At 43.3% G+C, this 23498-nt stretch overlaps 1 protein-coding gene across 4 annotated transcripts in view; it reads left to right on the top strand.

Moving 5' to 3' along the window:
* Nucleotides 1-2141: 2141 nt before the first annotated feature.
* LOC126183233 (transmembrane protein 39A) overlaps nt 2142-23498 on the top strand; it is a 161101-nt gene continuing 139744 nt past the window's right edge. Inside the window, exons 1-2 of one of the 4 annotated variants that reach the window (XM_049925022.1) lie at nt 2142-2455; nt 3288-3415. In XM_049925022.1, coding sequence (XP_049780979.1) covers nt 2228-2455; nt 3288-3415 — 356 coding nt within the window. In that variant the 5' untranslated portion in view covers nt 2142-2227. Of the gene's footprint in view, nt 2456-2860; nt 3199-3287; nt 3416-23498 lie in introns of those variants that run through there. The other 3 variants (XM_049925020.1, XM_049925019.1, XM_049925021.1) reach the window with 3 other exon arrangements.

The following is a 23498-nucleotide window of genomic DNA, read 5'->3' as shown; positions in this document are numbered from 1 at the left end:
TGCCAGCCTGTTCATCTCTGAATAACTACTGCAACCTGTCTCCACTTGAATCTACAATATATCTGATAAGACTTTGTTCTTTTCTGAAAACTCCACTGGTATGAAATCATTTACTACTTCCAGCTCGTTGATGATGATTTAAGATCTACAAATAAATGATTTTGTGACTGAGGAGTTTACAGAATGAGCAACAACGTTCTATTTGTAAAAGAAAGAAAGCAAATATTGCAAATTTACAGGCCTCTTACATTAATAAACCATATATTTAACTGATTATTAAATAAAACAACTGTTTTTATTAAGGTATTGAAAAGTACCAACCTGTTCTGAAAAGTGCCCAATGGTACAGGTACATTTCAACAAAGGTATGCTTAACTGAAATGTAAAACTTGGCCTTTTTTTTATTAATAGGAAATGTGATACAAATTTACAAGTTGCCCAACATACTATAGTAGCTAATAATGCTAATTATAAAAATATGAAGTTCATTATTTGCTGAGAAAAAAATTATAATCTGAAATGTATCCGCCCTTACCATTATATCTGAGGCAGAGATGATCACATCAATAATGTGATCAACCCAAGCCTGAACACTGTCGTCTTGTTAATTATAGCCAATGTATAAAATGGACTGAATGGGAAATCATCCTTTTCTCTATTAAGTAGGCATATATTCTCTGGATATAAAAAGACTCAATCAGTAGAACTCCTGGGCAGATGGAAACGCTGTCTGATAACACATTATGTGCACTGAAACATTTCCCGATACAAATGGTGGAACAAGAGGATGGTCAGTTGTAAGAGTGCCTCTAATGTTTGCCTCATTGTGGCACGTAAACTTATTACTTATCTAGTAAGATCCATGTGCTGCAACAGCAACTGTTACCCTGGTGGCCAGTGAAACAAATGAGGAAAAAGGCCATTACTGTCTAACGTAATCGTGATACCCCTCGCCCTCTCACCAATAGTCGTTCTTCCTGTGGAGGTGGCAGCTCTGTAGCACAGGGGCATCATTATGCTCAAAATATATTGAATGCGTTAAGTTTAGCCTGATCCACAGGATACAGGTCCTCAGCAAAAGTTCTGAGGGCATTCAAATATACTACTGAGTTTATTCATTCATCATTCTGTTTGCATTTTTGGAAGCCGCTAAGAAAAGATGGAGGTGTGATATCAGTCTCACACAGACCTAGGAAAACAAAGTGATTCATGTGGAGCTCAAAATGTCTGGAGATGGTCCATATAACTGAGGTGGAACAGGTACCCGAAGACAGGCTGCAATTGACTTTTTTGACTCAATAGCCAAACACCTCATTGGCACTGAGCTCGCCTTGAGTTTTAAAAAATCTTTTTGTAGCTATTTGTATCGCCCATTGCAGTTAAACTGTGATACCTTCTCTCCAAGCTACAGAAGGTTCTGCTTCTGCGTTAAACAAACACGCCAAACAATAAAAACTGAGCATCTAATTTCTTTCATTCACTTACAAATAGAATCTGCTTAAGTAGTGAACAAGAACGATCAAGGATATACCACTGAATCCACAATTTGCGTGTTAATATGGTACGATATTGTCCCCAACTCACGTTGATTACTAAAAGGTTGACATTTACGAGTGCTGATAAAAACAGTTACTCACTGAATGGCTGAAGACTGATGCTTTCTATACACAGAATATTTTTCTGTCCTTAACGGGGCCATTTTAAACACTCGAGGCACTATTACACTATAATTCCTACCCCTTTTTCCTTCACAGATGACTAACATTTGAAAAGTTTGACACTTACAGATGTGTGAGATAACTGGAAGATTTGTGTGTAAGTGTAATACGCTAAATGCCCAACCTTCTTAGACAACATTACAAATCAGATATGCCTATACAGAGGAACGATAAAAAGAAGTACGACAATATACTGGATAACAATTTCAACAAATGTTTAACACAGTGCAGTTACTCTGTTATGACATAAATGATGCTTCGCAAAACTTTTACAGGGCACTTTCTTTCCTTGTCATCTTTTAAGTAAATCAATGGAACTGGTTTCTTCTGTCTTCTGTTTGTTTCTCTTTCAAACTGGCGATGTTCAAATGTCAATCGCCACTTGTATCAATTCATATGTTGGCAACATCCAGCTTACGTCAATTATTTTGTTTTATTTTGTTTCCTGGAGCAACGTGGATAGCTGGATACAATGTTGTTGTCAGAACTGAGAGTAACAAGTGTTTACAATGAGCTCCAGAAATAAAGGTTCTAGGGTAGAAAGGGAGACATCGTCATCATGTGTGTTTTTTACATTTGTGTTGTGTATAGCAGTACTGTGGAGTTTACGCCGCTGGTGGAACAACACGCCTCATTTCCATTCTACTGCTGTCAGTCGAAGGAGAAAATTTACCCGGGATCCAGCAGATGGAAGGCGCCCACCACCTCTTCCCGTTGCAATAAGGGATCGATTGCAGGTGAACCTGGATTTTGCGTGATTAAATGGAAGATACATGAAGGAAATGTGCATGTGAATCTTAATTTGCAAGTGAGTGTTGACAGTGTTGTAAATTAACGGCTCCTCAGTAAGTGCCCTTAACGTCTGATTTCAGCACGAACTGCATTGATTCATGCAGGGCTGGAGCAGCTGGTTAAGGTTGTAAACTCGCCACGTGACGTTTTCGCGCTAAGATAAAGGCGGCAAATTTAAACTTCGTAAACACGTAGACTCTTTTGCGACTTTAACTGGTTACATTTACTTTGCACAGTACTATTAACACACAGAAATTGTTCGTAGAACATAAACATTGGTGAGGGAGAGAAGATAAAAAAATGCTCATGAGATTTTTAAAGTGACGTAATAATGTTCATTATGTCTCGTACTGTCATTGAAGAGTTTTAATCGTTCCAAGTCGATTGGAATAATATACTGACTATTTTCCTAAACGTAAATCGTAATGCCTAGCTTTATGATTTGAGGAATTGTTATGTCAAGCGTAAATATGCGTAGGTTGCAGATGTTGGTACACCTGCTACAAGTGTTCGAAATATCTGTCGATACATATCTTGGCATCTAAAGAGTAATAACACTGCGTACAATTTGGAGTCATCGACGGTAGCTGGTTGTTTTTATTATTTAATCGGCGCCTGTGAAACGAATGCAGGATTAATGAATATATTAATAGATATCGGTTTAAACCTGACGAAGAAGATACGGGAGGTAGTTTCTTTACATTTGTGAATACGGTATGCTTTGTTGATGATCTCGCGTTATATTTACTCACAGATAATTGTTTGTCGTGTTTACAGAAGGGAGGAAAATCGGATTATTTCCTTGTGATGCCAGGTAGCAGGCGAAATGTAACAAGACCGTCTTCTGGGCGACCGCCAGCTCTGCCGTTAGGCCTTCCGTCCTGCGATGACGTGCAGAAATCTAGGTAAGTCTGCATCATTATTATGTGATAGAACTTTACTGTAGACAAAATTACTGCGGTACACCTTTTACGTGCATAAAATTTGAATAAAACATAGCTTTGAGAAAATGTTACTACTATAATATTTGCTGGGAGAACCCGGCCTCTTGATCACAAATTATGTTCGTATTAAGAAAAACGGGGTAACTGCTTATACTTCATGGCCTATTTTTGTTAAATTATGGGTTTAAGATTTAAGTACGATTCATGGCCGTCTTTCCATTTCTGTGTCATGCAATGATTGTGGTGACTTTCAAATTTTAGTTTGCTGCAAAGCTTTTGAGATACTATGCAGTTATCAATTAATGTAGTGTGCAAGGAATGTTATGTGTGAAGGAGATTTTAACCCAGTAGTGAATGTGGCTGCTGCTGCTGCTGCTGCTGCTGCTGCTGATGATGATGATGACGATGACGAAGAGTTCAATGCTTTATAACTGTGATTGGTGTATCTATGTTGCATCAGTCAGTCTCCACTGTTGCACGAAGGGAGACAGAGCTATTATCAGTTCTCTGGACTTGCAGTAGGAGACAGCTAGCTACTTATCTTAGTCTGGACAACCTAATCTAAATTTTGGATTGTTTAACTCCATACAAAAGTGTTTGTGGCTCCTCAAAGAAAAACCTATGTTGGTTTTCCATCTTTCCTAATTCTGTCTTTTGTTATTATAACTGCAGCCCATCATTCGTGGTTTGCAGGATTTCATGTGAAAAAAGGATAAGCTGAGTTTTGCACGAGGGATGCTTTTTAAATCTGTTCTGATCTGTAGACAGATTCTTTCTTGCCTCAAGTAAATATGTTCAGTCTTAAAATATGCTCAAGAATTCTGCAGTAAACTGATGTTAAGAATATATACATCATTGATGTTTGTGACTTGAAAAGGTATCTGGAATTGATTTGAAACTGAGGTGCTATTCCAATACACTTGAAGAGCCTCTGCAACACTGTCAGAGTTCAGGAGAAATACCCATGTACATTTACAATATTGGTCTGTAATTTTGTGTGTCCATTCTTTTACCCTTCCACATAAAGAGGTCAGCTGCACTTTTTTCCAGTTGTGTGGGACTTTGTGCTGGCCAAGAGATTTGTGACAAATGCAAGTAAGGTGCCCATTGCCGAAGATTACTCTGCGTAAAACCAAATTGGGATTCTATCTAGACCAGCTGACGTATTTGTTTCCAACTTTTTCAGTTGCTTCTCAATGCCAGGGATACCTATTTCTATGTTCTCCATACAGGAATCTGTGCGACAGTAACATGATGGTATGCCTGTATGATCCTCCTGTGCAAGTGATTTTTTGCACATGAAATTTGAAACTTCCGTTTTCCTTTTCTTTTCTTCTATTGCCACACCAGCATGATCGAGTGTCTGGATAGAATCCTTCGACCCACTTTGTGATTTTACATAGGGCCAGAATTTTCTTATGTTTTTCAGCCAGATCATTCGCTAATGAGTGACGGTGCAAGATTTTGACTGCTTTGTGCATCAGTCTTCTTATGGATACACAAATTTCTACTGACTTTTACTGTTGACATTGCAGTGTCTTTTGTTGAACCAGGAATTCAATAGTCTCCTCTTCATCAGCATTTTCTAAATTTTGTTATTAAAACACAGTGAGTTCTCTCCGTCCTTAACACACTTAATTGGCACATACTTCACCAGAGCAGGATTCACAATCATTTTATACTTGGCTCATAATTTTTCCACGTCCATCATATGTGACCTAAGTGATGTCCATTCATTATCTCACTTGCGTCTTAACAACAGCTTATCCTCTCTTTCCAGCATAAAAACTCTCCTTGTCTTTTTGATGGATTTATGACTATCGTTGTTGAGACACCATGATAACTAATCCCTGTTTCTATACTGACACTGTTGATCAAGTTAGGCCTTTTTGTAGCTATGATGTCTAAAATATTTCCATTGCGCGTGGTTTGTCAAAGTAGCTGCTCAACACAGTTTTTGCAAAACGTGTTCTGAACTACTTGACAAGACTGACCGTCTGTACCACCTGCATTGAATTCAGGGATGTGCTAGTCTATATTCGGTAGGTTAAAATCACCTCCAGCTAATACTGAATGATTAGTGCTACTAATCGTAGACTTTGTGAATGGTTCTATTACTGTTACAGTGGGAATTTGTAAAAACATCCAGTGATTATCTCGATTTGACTGCGGCTGTAACTCACATCCGCATAACTTTACAGTCGGACTCAATATCAATGCAGATAGACATAATATTCTTGTCAGTTCCTATGAACACTTTCTCTCCTATGGTATAGATTCTGTCTTTTCGGTATATGGCTCCTAACCAAAGGACCTTGATCAATTCTGAGAATGATATTGCAAATTTTGAGCTCGGCTTGCACTCTGCAAGTGAAATGAGCAGTCTTCACCACTTTCTCCAGCCACCCATAAGAACTGTGGATGGTCTCAGAACCCAAGTCACAGGCACCATTGGTGTCAGCACGAGCTACAAATTAAATGACTGCACCATCCCTAGTGGCAAGTTGTGCTGGCAGCATCACACATTGAAGTACCTGTGCCATGAGTTATGTGGATAGTTCCATTGGCATATGACCTTTCACAACTGAGTGATCACAGTCTAGCACTTACCAGTTGTATAGGGAAGACATTGGAATCTAGAAACCAGAAAACTTCTCAGCTGCCTTTATTGTGGTTTCTGTGGGTACCACTTTACACTTGACAGTCTAATATTGCTCGATGCAGTGATACAAGAGTCTTTTTGCCTAGACAGCATGAGATAGAATTACTTTTTAAATTGAAAGAATGTATGGCACTACAGGAAATGATGATATGTCAAGGGAAGGAAGTATAATTATACCGGGTACCAGGCTATGTGGGAATATGAGAAAGTGAGAAAACTGATATGGCAGTGATGGATGCATATAAGGAAAGTGATTTACCGTCCTATGCTGCCCCCTTGAGTGCTATTACCTCATTGAGGAGGAGAGTTAGGTCAGCGGGAGGCTGTGCAGATGAAGATAAAAAGGTACAACTTATGGCTGGTGAATCCTACAGTTTTGCATGTTGAATATTGTTTCAGCCAAACAGATGAAAGAAGTGGCTTTAACACAACTGAGAATTGGGCACACAGGTACCTCTTCCAGCCACAGGACCCACCAGTATGCTGTGCTTGTGGTGTAACAGTATTGTTTGCACCACATTATTCTTGATTGCATTTTATATTCTGAGAAGAGAGCTAAAAATTGTCTTCATAATTGTTTGGTCACTGTCTTAAAGAACATCGAACCAAGTGTAGGGAGTTTTACAGTTTTTGTGCTGTCCAGACTCCTGCCCAAATCATTGGGTATTTTTTAATGTAGTCATTCCCCTTTAGGCTGTTAAAATATTATATATTGCGATTACAATTTCGACACATGGTCATTGTCAAGCATACTGAAATCAATGAGTCTCTAAATTATTTACAAATTAATTACAAAATTAACAAACAACAAAAAATGCATCTCAGAGTGGCAGGTTCTCTCTTTCTTTTATCTGAATCATAGTTTTATGGTTTTGACTGTGTCCATTTATCTTTTGATACATCAAGAGGAAGATGAGATGGGAGATTTGATAATGTGTGAGGAATTTGACGGAGTCAAGACGAGGCCCCAAGAGTAGACAACATTCCGTCAGCACTACTGATAGCCTTGGGAGAGCCAGCCATGACAAAACTCTTCCATGTGTTGACCAAGGTGTTTGAGACAGGCAAAATACCTTCAGACTTCAAGAAGAATATGATAATTCCAATTACATAGAAAGCAGGTGCTGACAGTTTAATAAATCATGGTTGCAAAATACTAATACTAATTCTTTACATAAGAATGGAAAATCTGGTAGAAGCTGACCTCAGGGAAGATTAATTTGGATTCCGGGGGAATATAGGAACATGCGAGTCAATACTGACCCTATGACTTCCCATGAAAAGTAGGTTACAGGAAGGTCCGCCTATGTTTATTATAGCATTTGTAGACTTGGAGAAGGCTTTCGACAATGTTGTCTGGAATACTTGATTTCTAATTTTAAAGGTGGCAGGCGTAAAATACAGGGAGTGGAAGGCTATTTACAATTAGTTCAGAAATCAGATTGCAGTTGTAAGAATTGAGGGGCATGAATGGCAGGCAGTGATTGAGAAGGGAGTGAGGCAGGGCTATAGCCTGTCCCTGATGTTAGTCAATCTGTATATTGAGCAAGCAGTAAAGGAAACAAAAGAAAAAAATGGGAGTAGAAATTAAAGTCCAGGGGGAAGAAGCAAAAACTTTGAGGTTTGCTAATGACATTGTAATTCTGTCAGGGACAGCAAAGGAATTGGAAGAGCAATTGAACGGAATGGAAAGTCTCTTGGAAAGAGGATATAAGATGGACATCAGCAAAAGCAAAAGCAGGATAATGAAATGTAGTCTAATTAAAGAAGGTGATGCTGAGGGAATTAGATGTGGAAATGAGACATCTGAAGTAGTAGAAGAGTTTTTCTGTGTGGGCAGCAAAATAACTGATGATGGTTGAAGTAGAGAGGATGGCAAGAAAAGCATTTCTGAAGAAAGATTTAAGTCTCGGGAAGTCTTTTCTGAAAGTATGTGGATGGAGTGTAGTCGTGTAGGGAAGTGAAATGTGGACAATAAACAGTTTAGACAAGAAAAGAGTAGAAGCTTTTGAAATGTGGTGCTACAAAAGAATATTGAAGATTAGATGGGTACATCACACAACTAATGAGGAGGTACTGAATAGAATTGGAGAGAAAAGATTTGTGGCACAACCTGATGATAAGAAGGGATCGGTTGGTAGGACACTCTGAGATCCCAAAAGATCACCTATTTAGTGCTGGAGGGAACTGTGAGGGGTAAAAATCATAGAGGGAGATGAAGAGATGAATACAGTAAACAGATTCAGAAGGATGTACATTGCAGTAGTTACTCAGAGATGAAGATGCTTGCACAGGATAGGGAAGCATGGAGAGCTGCATCAAACCAATCTTTGGGCTGAAGACCACAACAAGAACAATATATATAATTACACTAAACCTCAGGTTTTTGTATTTTTAATTTCCTCATACATAACTAATAACCAACATTGACTTGTCAACTCATTGAGATTGGCTGTTCAGCTAGTGGTCCGCATCTTCCAGACACGGTATTTTGATGCTGTAACTTGACGTCTTCATCAGGTGGTTCCTGAGACTGGCTGCGTGGGTTCCATATTTATGACTGGGTGGTGCCTGAATTTCCACCTGCTGTTCACTCCTCTGGTCTGTGTGTTACCTCTTTGGACTGTGTCTGCAAGGCGCACCCCACAAGGCACACTCCCTGCAATCTCACGCTGCTGTTTGAGTTCCATTTTATGTCTGTTATCACTGCAGCAACATCTTGTGGTGCAGATCACCCTCCGGTGTTCCATATTAGGTCTGCTCTTGTGAGGCGTGATTTGTAAGGAGTCAGGTTGTTGCTGTTCTGTGTCTTGTCCATGCCTGCTGTGGCCCTTTCCCACAGCAGTGACCGTCACATGTTGCTCTGTATGTGGTCTGATCTTGTCACTTACACCTGCAGTTATCCGAGGTTCATTACTGGAACTGGGAACTTCTTTCTGGTGTTTCCGTTGCAGTTCAAATGTCAGATTCTTGTTTTCAGTTGATCCATTCATGGCACTATCCCGGGATCTGGGGTTTTGGGCCAGGATAGTTTTTTTCTCATAATCTGTGGTGTGTTCCTGGACCAGGCAGTGTTCTGCTATTGTTGATTTTGTGGATTACCCTAACCTATTGTGCCTTTGGTGTTCCTTATATCTTATGTCAACTGCTCTGGTGATTTGCCCAATATAAGACATCATGCATGCACAGGTTATGTTGTGAATACCAGGTTTCTTAACCTCAGATCATCCTTGACCATTCCAAGATCAGTAGAATCCTGAAGAAACACGAAATGAAAAGTGTGGTACACCAACAAAATCAGGGCTCTGCTTGGAACGGTTGAAGATGATGTGGGGTTAAGAAAAACTGATATTTACCACATATCTTGTGCATGTTATGTGTCTCATATTGGTCACATCACCATAACAGTGGAGACAAGATGTAAGGAATGCCAAAGATATACTACGCTAGGGGAGGCCACAAAATCAGGAATAGTAGAACAGTGCCTAGAGCATGAACACACTACGATTATGATAAAACCAGAATCCTGACCCAAACCTGAAGGTTCTGAGATAGTGTCAGCAGTGAATCAATTGAAATAAAGATGGCAGAAACCGTAATCATTTAGGAAGCAGGATACCAACTCAGCACTGCATGGAATCCAGCATGTGAGCTGCTACAGAACCACCGAAAAATAGTGCCCAGCTCCAATAATGAACCTCAGACAATTGCAGGTGTAAATGACAGGATCAGGTCACATGTGGAAACCAGGCAGCAGTCACCACTTTGGGAGACTGCCACAGTGGGCACGGACAAGATATGGAAAAACATCAACAACCTGAGACTTCAGCAATCACGCCTCATTGGAGCAACACTAGATGGTGGTCTCTGCTGCGTGAGGTTGCTGCAGTGGCAGTGGATGTAATACAGAACTACCGGAGCGGTGTAGGATTCCAGGAAGTACATCTTGCAGGTGTACGAAACACCAGGAGACTGACACCTCTATGAAAGACAATCATAGTAGACATGGATGGCATAGTGAATGCCTGCAGTGATGCGATACTGCAGGGAACATGACTCGCGGATGTGGAGCAAAACACCAGTAGGTGGTCGTCACTGCGGGAGACAGACACAGTAAGTGCCGACAGCATAGGGAAACCTGGAGAAGTGTGAAAGCGCACCTTGTGGCGGCAGACCAAAGAGGGAACACCCGATCCTTAGCAGATGGTAGATACAAGTTCAGACACCATCTAGGCATAAATATGGGTCTCGATCATCCATGCAGCCAGTATCAAGTAAGACCTGATATATATGTTCAGTTACGTCATTGAAATAGTGTGTTGGAAAGACACAGACAGCCGGCAGAATACCCATCAAAACGAGATGACAACTTGTCACCAGGAAAGTGTAAGAGACTAAAACATTTAATTATTCTCACAGTTTTTGCTCTTATGTACCTCTACATCTACATATACTCCGCAAGCCACCGTACGGTGTTTGGCGGAGGGTATCCCACACCACTACTAGTCATTTCCTTTTCTGTGCCATTCGCAAATAGAAAGAGGGGAAAATGTGCCTCCTTATGAGCCCTAATTTCTCATATCTTATCTGTGTGGTCCTTATTCACAATGTATGTTGGTGGCAGTAGAATCATTTGGCAGTCAGCTTCAAATGCCGATTCTCTAAATTTCCTCAACAGTGTTTCTTGAAAAGAACATCAGCTTGCCTCCAGGGATTCTCATTTGAGTTCCCGAAGCATCTCTGTAACACTCTTGTGTTGTTCAAACCTACTGGTATGAATCTAGCAGCCCGCCTCTGAATTGCTTCACTGCCTTCCTTCAATCCGATGTGGTACTGATCCCAAACACTCAAGCAGTACTCATGAATACATCGCACCAGCGTCCTATATGCGGTCCCCTTTACAGGTGAACCACTCTATCCTAAAATTCTCCCAATAAACCATTGGCCTTCACTACCACAGTTCTCACATGCTTGTTCCATCTCATATCTCTTTGTAACGTTACACCCAGATATTTAAACGACTTGACTGTGTCAAGCAGGACACAAGTAATACTGTATCTGACCATTACAGGTTTGTTCTTCCTACTCACCCACATTAACTTCATCACACCAACCAGAAATTTTGTCCAAGATGTCTCGTATTCCCCTACAGTCATTGAACTTAGACACCTTACTGTTCAACACGGCATTATCGGTAAACTGCTGTATACACTGCAACTCCTGTGGCCCCTAATATGTGTTCCCAATATACATTCCATGACTGTCAAAATATCTTGGAGCTTTCCACTTCAGGCTTCAGCTAGCTCTAGGTCCCATGAATAATCTGAGCGTGAGAAAATTCCTGGAGGGCAGTTAATTCAGGAACTTTATTACGAATACTTCAACGGTTTACTGATAAAATTGTGACAGTTGAAGTGTCTTTATTCTTAATGCCTTTGCTTTCCTTGCTGCGTATCGACTGGTGAGTGTTCATCAGAGCACCTCAATCTACTGCCTAGCCAGCCTGCCCATTTTTATTAGTGGTCGGTCAGCTACAGATACCAGGGAATGATGTACTGCAATTTTTTCAGTTAACTCTGGTTTCAGTTGATATTTTGTGTCATGGCCATTCAGATGTGAGGAATGTGTGTGTAGAAAAGCTCATTCCTGTTTATAATTTTTATATGGTCGGCAACCACCATCTGTTGTCATTTGCCTGACAGTCTTTATAGTCCCTATTATGTGTCCATGGATCATCACCACGAGAAGATTGCTGATTGGTAAAGACTTCATTTTCATCAAGCATTTACATTATATTCTGTAAGGACTCTTACAACCCTGCAGCTGAGTGCCCTGAAACCACCACCACCACCACCACCACCACCACCACCACCACCATACACTCTTAATAGGGTTCTTTGGTGGCAGGAATTTATTCACAATGATATTTGAAAGTTCAGTAATGAATTTGGCTGCTATCTCATAGGTTTTGTTTGTACAGTTCTGAAAATTTTGTTTCATTGCTCAGAGTAAAGCCAAGATCTCATAACTCTTACTACCTAATCATGATTGATCTCCCCCCAGGGGGCTCACCACTCTTTGGTGGGTTCGTGCTTGGCTGCCATGGGGCCCCAGCCTTTGCAGCATTTTGTCACTTCTGTGCTGCGTGTCTATCCTCTTGCTATTCTTTTTCCCCTCCCTTGGGGAACACGTCTGGGGTGTTATTGGGAATGATCTGCATTGTCTGTCGCTGATGTAAGAACAGTCTCACCTTTGTTTTTCGCTCCGTTTTCCTTTCTTTGTTTCTCTTCTCCTCTTGTTCCTCCGTTTCGGCATTTGAGGTTCCTCTTTTTCTTCTTCCTCCCTGTGCGCTCCTGAAGGCCCACCCATGCATCTGACGCGTAGTAGGTGACTGGTTAATGCGGAACTCCCAGCGCTGGTTGACAGGTAGGGTTTGCGCCCCCCCCCCCTCCCCCCCCGGATACAGGCCAGGCCCATGGGTGATTGCCTGAGCTGCAACCTTCCCAAATTGCCGATTGGTCCCTCTTGTCAGGTGTTCGAGAGGTGTGAACAATCGCCTAAGGCGGGTGTGCCCCCTCGTGAAGGGCGTCCCCAGTTGGAAGGAGTGTGCCATCAGAGACACTGGCAATCATGGGGGATTTTCTCGCAATGAGTCAATCATCTTCCCAATCAACATTTACAAAATGTAAACGTAATGAGGCTAATGATTCAAAGACCCTCCCCTCTGCACCATGGTTCCTCGTGGTCTCTCGTACTGAAGGCGGTCAGTCCTTCACCACGGTAAGTCCATTTATTATTCAGAAAGGTGCTGATGCAATTGCCGGCCTTGTGAAACCCTGCTCTCTTTTACGGAATGGTACTTTGCTTTTGGAGACTACTCCTGATTCTCAAGCACGACAACTGCTTGCTGCCTTGCTTCTGCACAGCTAACCTGCTCGTGTCGAGGCCCATAGAACTTTGAATTCTTCCCGTGGTGTAATTACCTCTCTGATCAGGGTGTCATTGCTGTCCATCGTGTAATGAAAAAGGTAGATTCCTCCTTAGTGCCCGCCAGCACTCTTTTTCTGACCTTTGATAGAGTGGTGCTTCCGTCCAAGATCAAAGCAGGCTATGAAATTACCACAGTCCAGCCTTACATTCCAAACCTGATGCGCTGCTACCAGTATCATCATTTCAACCACACTAGAACATCTTGTCAGCACCCAGCCAAATGTGTAACCTGTGGTAGTGATGCGCACGAGGGTGATTGTCCGCCTCCTTTCCCCCGCTGTATCAACTGCAATGGCGGCCGTGCCGCCACCTCTCTGAATAACCCTGTGTGTCTTCATGAGCGGGCTGTCCAAGAGATCCGGGTAAAGGAAAAAATGCCTTAGCCAGTCATTTGCAAGTTACTGGATAGTCGTAAACACTGTGTTCTTCCGTCTGGCACCTATAGTTCTGTTCTTGTTACCACTCGCTCCATGAAGGACATGGCCATGCAGACATGCGACCTCCAATTCAGCTATGAGGTTGTAAAATCACCCAGTGTCAAAGTAGCGTCACCATCCCCATGTCCAGCTGTGCAACAAGCCATCAAACTCTCGCATCAAGGGGCGAAGCCACCAGCTACACAACCAGTAGGCCAGAAAGGACAGAGGGAGTACTCCCGTGAAGACTTCCTCCGTCCCTTCAGCCAAACACCAACTGAGTCTTCCTCTAACTGGAAAGGCTTGAAGAAACCCACCAAAGGAAAACGGTCTTCTCCTTCGCCAACTCAAAGATCCTCTTCGATGGTGTCGCCATGTGGTAACTTATCCTGGCTGGCCTCCATGTCACCAGTGTGCACCATCAATTGTTTTTCTGCGTTGGACTCTGCAGACTGACAGCACAAGCAAGCTGATGCTTCTGTGGACCCCATGGAGCAGTATCCTCCTGCTTCTGTGCCCTGTAGTAGTAGTTCACCGGCTGTCACTTGGCAGCTGTTGAGGTGACACCCCCTACATCTCTTCCACATCATGACTCTCCTTCAATGGAATGTTCGCAGACTTTGGTCCCACAAAGAGGCTTTACAGCTGCTTTTGGCATCGCAGCGTACCCTCGTACTCTGCCTTCAGGAAGTGAAATTGCGCCCTCACAACCGCTGTGAGCTTTCACATTTCTTACCAATTTGTTTTGACCTTCCCCCTGAGGTTGGCATTCAATCTCATGGGCACATCATGCTGCTCATACGGGATGACATTCATAGTCAACCCATCTCCCTGACTACCCATCTTCAAGCTGCTGCAATTTGCCTTTTCCTTCCCCACCTGACTTTTTCCCTCTGTACCATTTATGTCCCTCCATCATTCGATGTCACCAGAGCAGACTTTGTTCAGCTTACTGGGCAGCTACCTCCCCCATTTTTGCTACTTGGTGACTTTAATGCACATCATCCCCTTTGGGGTTCTCCCATGACCTGTCAGAGAGGTGCCCACTTGGCTGACATTCTTAACCAACTTAACCTTTTCTGCCTTTGCACTGGGGCACCCACTTTCCTTTCCGACTCATCGCACACCTGTTTCCATTTGGACCTATCCTTCTGCACTGCCCAGCTTGCCCATTGTCTTGAGTGGTCTGTTCTTTCTGACACCTACTCGAGCGACCATTTCCCGTGTGCTATCTGTTTGCTGACTCCTACCCCATCCACTTGCGTGCCCAAATGGCAGCTTACTAGGGCTGACTGGCAGCTTTACTCCTCCCTGGCAACCTTCGAAGAGCAAGATTTCCCCAGTTGTGACGATCAGGTGGAATATCTTACAAACATTATTCTTACTGCTGCAGAACATTCCACTCCTTGCACTTCCTCTTTACTACATTCTGTGCCAGTCCCTTGGTGGACTGAGACATGCTGTGATGCAGTTTGCGCACGGAGACGTGCTCTCCATGTTTTTAAACGTCATCCTACATGGCAAACTGCATTCAGTATAAACAGGTGTGTGCCAAGTGTCATCGTCTTCTTCAGCATAGCAAAAGAGCTAGCTCTACTTCTTCACTAGTTCTTTTAACAGTTCCACCCCTTCCTCTGTCATGTGGGCCAACCTCTGACGGCTCTCTGGGACCAAGATCTATTCCCCAATTTCTGGCCTGACAGTAACAGATGATGTCATCATGGACACTATTGCGATCTCCAACACCTTGGGCTGCCATTTTGTGGACATTTCGAGCCCTTCCCACTATTGCCCTGCCTTCCTCCATCGTAAACAAGTGGAGGAGGCTCAGGCGATTCCCTTCTCTTCTCCGAATTGTGAGTGCTACAATGTCGCCTTTACTATGAAGGAGCTAGATCATGCGCTCTGTTCATCCCGATCCTCCGCCCCAGGGCCAGATGCCATCCACATTCAGATGTTGCAGCACCTTTCTGTTGCAGGCAGGCAGTTTCTGCTTAACACGTACAACCGCATCTGGGCCGAGAGCACATTTCCTGGACACTGGTGTGAAGCTACCGCCATACCTATACCTAAGCCCGGGAAGGACAAAAACCTTCCTTCTAGCTACTGCCCCATCTCTCTTACCAGCTGCGTTCGCAAGGTGATGGAACATATGATTCATGCCTAGCTGGTATGGTGGCTTGAGTCTCGCAATTTACTGACAAATGCACAGTGTGGATTTCGAGTGCGGTGTTCTGCAGTTGACCATCTCGTTACTTTGTCTACCCATGTCATGAATGGTTTTCTGCAGAAGTCCCAGACTGTGGCCGTGTTTTTTGATTTGGAGAATGCCTACGACACCTGCTGGAGAACTGGTGTCCTCCGTATTCTTTACATGTGGGGCTTCCATTACTGACTGCCCTGTTTCCTTGAGGCATTTTTAAAAGACCGAGTTTCAAGGCGCATGTGGGTTCTGGCTTTTCGGACAGCTTTATCCAGGAAAACTGCGTGCCTCAGTGTTACGTCATGAGCGTCGTCCTCTTTGCTATCGTGATTAACCCTATAGTGGCCTGTCTCCTGCCGGGCATCTCTGACTCTTTTTGTCGACGGTTTTGCCATCTATTGCAGATCTCCATTGACCTGTCTCACTGAGCGGTGCCTTCAGTGTTGTCTTGATTGTCTTTACTCCTGGAGCATCGTCAATGGTTTTCGCTTTTCCACTGACAAAACCGTCTGTATGAATCTCTGGCGACACAATTGGTTTCTCCCACCATCTTTACATCTTGGGCCTGTTGCCCTTTCATTCGTTGAACTGTGGAGTTCCTGGGGCTCATGCTTGATAGGAAACTCTCTTGGTCCGCCCATGTGTCTTACCTGGCAGCCCACTGTATGCGGCTCCTCAGTGTCCTACATATCCTCAATGGTACTTCCTGGGGTGCCTGTCGAACCACCCTACACCGTTTGTACCGATCCCTTCTCAGTTCGAAATTTGGCTATGGTTGTTTTGTTTATGCATGTGCATGTCCATCCCTCTTACGCCGTCTCAACACTATACACCGTCGTGGCGTCTGGTTGGCCAGGGGCGCCGTTTACACTAGCCAGGTTGAGAGTTTTTATGCTGAAGCTGCTGAACTACCACTGTCCTACCGCCGTGATTTTCTCCTCAGCAGGTATGCATGCCGTTTGATTGCCAGTATGGGGCGCATCCCTCTTCTCCATTACCTCGTGGAGTCCACTTTCAGCACTAGCTATGGCAGCTTAACTTCACACTACCTGCAACTGTTCCGCTGGGTGTGAACCCTTCACCACCTTGGCTTCATGAAGCAGCCCATGTTTACCTTGGCCTTCATTCGCTTCCTAAAGACACTACTCCAGCTTCGGTCTATCACCTTTTGTTTCACAGCCTTTGTGTGGAACTTTGCGATAGTACCTTTGTTTACACTGATGGCTCTTGGACTGACCGTGAGGTCGCATATGCCTTCATGATTGGCACCTGTGTATTTCGATATTGGCTTCTGGCACACTGCTGAGTATATATATAGCTGAGCTCTTCGCCTTGTATCAGGCCATGGAGTACATCTGGCAACACAGCCTTTGCAGTTGTGTCTTCTGCTCAGACTCACTCGGCGCCCTTCAAAGTGTGTGTGCGCTGTACACCACCCATCCCTTAGTGCAGCGGGTCCATGAAAACTGTCACTTGCTCACTCTTGGTTGAGCCAGAGTGATGTTTGTGTGGGTTCCTGGTCATGTCAGTCTGCCAGGAAACGAGGCTGCTGATGCTGCTGCCAAGGCTGCAGTCCTCGTACCTCAGCCCGTGAGTTCCTATATTCCCTCCGATGATCCCTGTGTTGCCGTCTGTCAGAAGGTGGTGTCCCTTTGGCATTGCCAATGGTCCTCCCTTCATGGGAATAAGCTCTGGTTTATTAAGCCTCTCCCAGCGGCTTGGACGACCTCCTCCTTGCCCTCCCGCTGGGAGGAGGTCATTTTAACTAGACTGCGTATTGGACACTGCCTTTTTAGCCATCGTCATTTGATAAGTGGTGCTACCCCACCACTTTGTACACATTGCGCCCAAGTTTTAACTGTTCACCACTTCCTGATGGAATGCCCATTTTTTAACCGTTTATGTTCCCGCTTGGGTTTGCCATCTTGAGTTTTCAGCCATTTTAGCAAATGACGTGCGGGCTGTCAATCACATTTTACTTTTTATGATTTTTGTATGGTGTCTAACCCTTTGTCCATGTCCCTGTTTTTAGCTGTCTTGTAGTATGTCAGTTGCTACTGACATATAGTCGTTTCTTAACTCCTGTCTGTCTTCGTGTTCTATAGTTTTGACTTGGGCACATATGACCCCAGTTGTTTTTGCGCCCTAAAGCAAAGCAAAACAAAACCAAACCAATGATTGATCTGTTCATTCTCAGTGTGGGGTTCTTTTGATTGGACAGCTTCCCTCCTGGCAATAGATATGCAGTCTTGTGAGCCATTGCTTTTCGTTTGTTCGCAAACCGTACTTGCTTCTTATTTCTTGAACCAGATTAGTTTTCTATGTCTGTATTTAAATCTACTCCCACCCACTCTGCAAACCACTGTGAAGTGCCTGCCGAGGGGTACTTCCCATTGTACCAGTTACTAGGGGTTTTTCCCATTCCGTTCATATACGGAGCATGCAAATAATGGCTGTTTAAATCCATTCCTGTACCCTGTATGTAATCTAATTATCCCTTCATGGTCCCTATGGGAGTGATACATAGTAAACTGTAACACACTGCCTGACAAAAAGTGAAGCACCCAGAAAACATGGTCGGATGTCAATCTTACATTGTACAAATACATCCCATCATTGGGTATGTAAATAAGAGTGACTGGTGGAATGGCTACCAGAGTGCATTAATGCTGTTCATGTTTAATAACATTTCCAGGCCTGGTGGGATATATAAGAGGTGTGAACAGCATCAGATGGTGAGCAATCACTGTGAAGGGCATTGGGATCCGGCATATTTGTATGAGACAACATTATCAACACATGACAGCTTGAAAGTGGCCTCACTGTGGGCCTCTGTTTGGCTGACTAATCAAGTAGTGCAATATTCAGATTTGTGGGACGTTTGAATGTGACAGTGGCCTGATGTTGGACAGCGTGGGATGTGAGGGCACTGATTATCATAAGGGAATGTTACCATGTTGTGAACAAAGCATGTCGTAACCCTGTCACATCTGCATCTGCCATCTGAGTACAAGCAATGGACACACTGTTTCATCTTGTACCATTTGTCAAGGACAAGCAGCATTTGGGCTAGACAGTTACTGTCTCGTGTTTCGACTGCCATTCAGACAACCAAAAACAGCTGTTTTCTGAGTGGTGCTGTGATTGTGAAGCATGGATTGACGATGACTGCCATCATATTGTGTTCAGTGATTAATCACAGTTCCGCACTACTCTGGTTGACTGTAGCCAGCGGGTATGGCATCGGCGTGGGGAGATGTGCCGAATTTCCACTGTGTTGGAGAGGCACAGTGATGTCATAGTGAGGGGAGCCACCGGGTATGACTTCATATCACGGTAACTAATGACTGAAAGAACTCTAATGGTAAAACGGTATGTCACGGACATGCTGCACCCTCCTGTGTTACCTATTGTGAAACAGTCTCATGCAATTTTTCAATAGGACAATGTTTGTTTACACATCGAACATGGGTCTATGAACTGGCTGTGTGATGTTGAGACACTGCTGTAGCTAGCAAGATCCCCAATTCTGTCCATGGTATAACATGTGTGGGACCAGCTTGGACGTCAGCTCTGTCCCAGTGCCAGTAGCTAGGAAATCAAGGACCAGTTAAAACAGTTGTGATCCAGCTTGCCTCGGGAGAGGATATAGTGACCTTATAACAATGTTTCCAATTGAATCATTGCATGCAGGCAGGCCAGAGAGTATGCATCATACTGATAAGTGGGCTCATACTCTGAAACTCTTTGTAAATTTGACTCAATAATTTAAAAGCTGAAATAACATCACATATCTTGTCAACCTGTGAAGTTTCATTCATTTCCTCGTCCCTCTCTGGGTACTTTACCTTTTTTTATCGAGAGAGTATGTTCCTAGATTCATCATTTAAAGCTGGTTCTTGAAATTTGGTAATTAGGCTTTCTCTGAACTGTTTGCACCCAAAGGTAGTGGACAAAAATATGGAAACACCAAAAACACAACACATCTCCATGCCTAGTATGACATGGGAAAACTGTTGGCACTAATAAACAGCTTCTAGTCATCTCTTAATAAACAAATACAGGTCCTGTATGGTTTTCAAGGGACTTTTATACCATACTTCCTGCAAAATAACGGCAATTTCAGGTGATGTTGATGGAGGTGGATGGCAATCATACTTCGTTCTCTCCACAGTAGACCACAAAGGCCCAATAATGTCAAGATCCAGTGACTGTGGTGGCCAGGGGAGATACGCACATCCTTGTGCTCGCAAAACCAGTCCTGGATGATGTGAGCTGTGGAAATAGGGGACTTCTTGTCTTGAAACACAGCATTACCATTGGGTAACAGACATTGTACCATGGGATGGACATGATAGCCAAAATGGTCACATAATACTTGGCAATAATGCACCGACTAATCAGAAGCCATATGGAATATCACGATATGGCTGCCTAAATCATCACTGAACCCCTGTCTTGTTTCACTCTTGGGCATAAACTAGGCTAGAAGTTGGAAACAGAGTGAAACACGATTCTTCTGACCAAATGACTTTCTTGCATTACTCTTATAGAGTACTGCTTCTTTATCTAGTTTGCTGAACATATAAATTCCGCTAAGTGTTTTCATTGCACTTTGTACTTTGGTAATCATTGTTGCTCCAACTGCCTTGTGGTCACTGATAAGTTTCTATGTGTAAATCCTCAGAGGTCATGTCTGTTTATAACTTTCACATGTTGTTGGGGTAATCTCTGTTTATATAAATGTTTTGTGAAAGCCAAGATCACTTGATTTAAAGACCTTTATTCCAATTACTAGTTTCAACAGAATCGTGCTGTAATCTTCAGATTGGTATGGCACTTTGCATATATGTTCACATTCATGTTGTCGACATTTTTAGAACAAAGTGTAAATACATTAAGAACCTCGACATGGTTTGTCATTTATAAAACAGAATGCCCCCAGATGGATTGTCAGATGAATAGAAGGTAAAAGCACCACATCCAAAGCACCTATAGAGTTAAAACTACATGCCACGCTGACAACCTCACGTGGACTAAACTGAAGATGTCAACACGATTCTGTCGAAACTAGTCATTGGAGTAAAGGTCTTTAAATCAAGTGATTTTGCCTTTCATGAAAAATATATAACATGTCTGTCTGTTGTTATTAGATCCAATATATTTCTGTCATGAGCATAAGTGGTTACTAATGTTTCGCTGGATGTCTCATCACGCTCACCACTTATGAAACTGTAATTTTTCCAATGGATTTTTGGATGATGAAAGACTCCTCTAATGTGGACAGTATGATTGGGGAGCTTAGGCACTGGTGAACTTAAGATTTCTGTAAAGTTTTCTGTTATATCTGGACATGAATCTGGTGGCTGATAGAGAGATCAGATGTTGCCAACCCTTGATACTGAGTCTTGCACAGACATTCTTTTATGCATTTTCAATTTCCATCTCTGTGGATTTGAGTTTCTTGTCTGCAGTGGCAAATACACCATCTCCATTTACTATTAGCCTGTGCTTTTGATATAATCTTAAACTTTCCCCATAAGTCTCACTGCTATCAATTCTGGGTTTTAACCAGATTTCTGTACCTAGTGTTATCTGAGCTTCTCCGCTGTTTAAGAGTGCTCCAAACTAAAGCACATGCCCCAAGGACTCACAGTTCTTGTGAGTATGTGCTTGGCTACCACAGGGACCCAGCCTTTGCAGCACTACTTCACTTTCTGTGCTCCAAGCGTATACTTCCACTTTCCCTTTCCCTCTCTGCCTTTCTATCAGACAGTCTTCCAAGTGTAGATCCCCACTTGGACCTGGTACATGACTTCTGGCACTCTCAACACCTCATTAATTAGTACATGGTCCCCATTGTTAGATTTGACCTGCCACCACTTTTCCAAATTTTTCAGAAGTGTGGAACATTCAGAGGAGGTCATGCAATTTGGGGTATTGTTTTATCCATTGAGCCCTTCCACCTAGGCACCCTTCCTTTCTAAGAAGGCAGTACACACAAAACCCAGTGTGGTAACCATCTCGTTGGGGAGGGGGGGGGGGGCATAAAGTACCTGCACAGTGGGAGCTCCCTGACAACTTGGGGATCACACTGTTAGAGCCAGAGCTGAAACTGCCCTATGTATACCACGGAGTACATGCCCATAATGACTGGGGCATGTGGACTCCGAGCAATGGATTACTGGCCAAGTAGCTGTTGCTGAAGCTGGGTGGTGCCCATGATGAGTGACCCCTTTCGCAGTGGGTGGCACCATGGCGGGTGACGCAAATGAAGCTGATGAAGCTTTCTCCTGCAGGTGGTTATCCAGCCCCAGTAACCTCTTCAGAAGGAAAGAACTTGTTCAATGCAGAGAGGTACGACCCCAAAATGTTTCCTTCCCTGGCTACGCTGTGGGGTGAACATACAGCTAAGAGATCAGCAGAGAAATTCCTCCCTCCCTCCCTCCCACCCAAGCAATACCTGGTTTGCACAAAGACAGATGGGGATTCATTTTTGGCCACTTTGGGAAACTTGCAGTCATCTCCGAAATGAAAAGTGGATCACCAGTCTACATTTTCATTGATACTGCAGTCCATGTTAGGGCTAGGAAGGTATCCTATACCACTACTAGTCATTGTCATTCCTTTTCCACTTCCAAATAGAAAGAGGAAAAAATGACTGCCTGTGTGCCTCTGTACGAGCCCTAATTTCTCGTATCTTATCTGCATGTTCCTAACACGCAATGTATATTGGCAGCAGTAGAATCATTTGGCAGTCAGCTTCAAATGCCGGTTCTCTAAATTTCCTCAACAGTGTTTCTTGAAAAGAATGTCGACTTCCCTGCAGGGATTCTCATTTGAGTTCCCGAAGCATCTCTGTAACACTCTTGTATTGTTCAAACCTACTGGTATGAATCTAGCAGCCCGCCTCTGAATTGCTTCAATGCGTTCCTTCAATCCAATGTGGTACTGATCCCGAACACTTAAGCAGTACTCAAGAATACATCGCACCAGCGCAACGCTACATCCAGATATTTAAACGACTTGACTGTGTCAAGCAGGACACAAGTAATACTGTATCTGACCGTTACAGGTTTGTTCTTCGTACTCATCCACATTAACTTCGTCACACCAACCAGAAATTTTGTCTAAGATGTCTCTTATTCCTGTACAGTCACTGAACTTAGACACCTTACTGTACACCACGGCATTATCAGTAAACAACCACCGATCACTGTCCACCTTGTCTGCCAAATCACTTATGTATATAGAGAATCATAGTGGTCCTATCGCACTTCCCTGGGCCTCTCCTGCCGATACCTTTATCTCTGATGGCCACTTGCTGTAAAGGACAACAAGCTTGGTTTTACAACTTAAGAAGTCTTCAAGCCACTCACATATGTGTGAACCTATTCCGTATGCTCATACCTTTTTTTTAGCAGCCTGTGATGGAGCACCGTGTCAAATGCTTTCCAGAAATCTAGAAATATGGAATCTGCCAGTTGCCCTTCATTCATAGTTTGCAGTATATCTTGTGAGAAAAGGGCAAGCTGAGTTTCACAGAAACGATGCTTTCGAAAAGCATGCTGATTCACGGACATAGCTTCTCGCTCTTGGGTATCAGGAGTGAGGGTGAGTTCCCATCTCAGTGGTGAGAAAGCACCATCGTCCCAGAACTGAAGCTAGGTAAGCACCCCCTAGAGATGGACAACTTGCTTGAACATGTGGTGGGCCAGTGGCAGTTTTGACTCCATGAGTCTCAAAGCCTTCTGGCTCCGTCCCAGTGTGGTT

This window comes from Schistocerca cancellata, chromosome 4, assembly GCF_023864275.1.
Source record: "Schistocerca cancellata isolate TAMUIC-IGC-003103 chromosome 4, iqSchCanc2.1, whole genome shotgun sequence".
In the NCBI taxonomy this organism is placed as follows: domain Eukaryota; kingdom Metazoa; phylum Arthropoda; class Insecta; order Orthoptera; family Acrididae; genus Schistocerca; species Schistocerca cancellata.
This window is presented reverse-complemented; position numbering and strand designations above follow the sequence as displayed.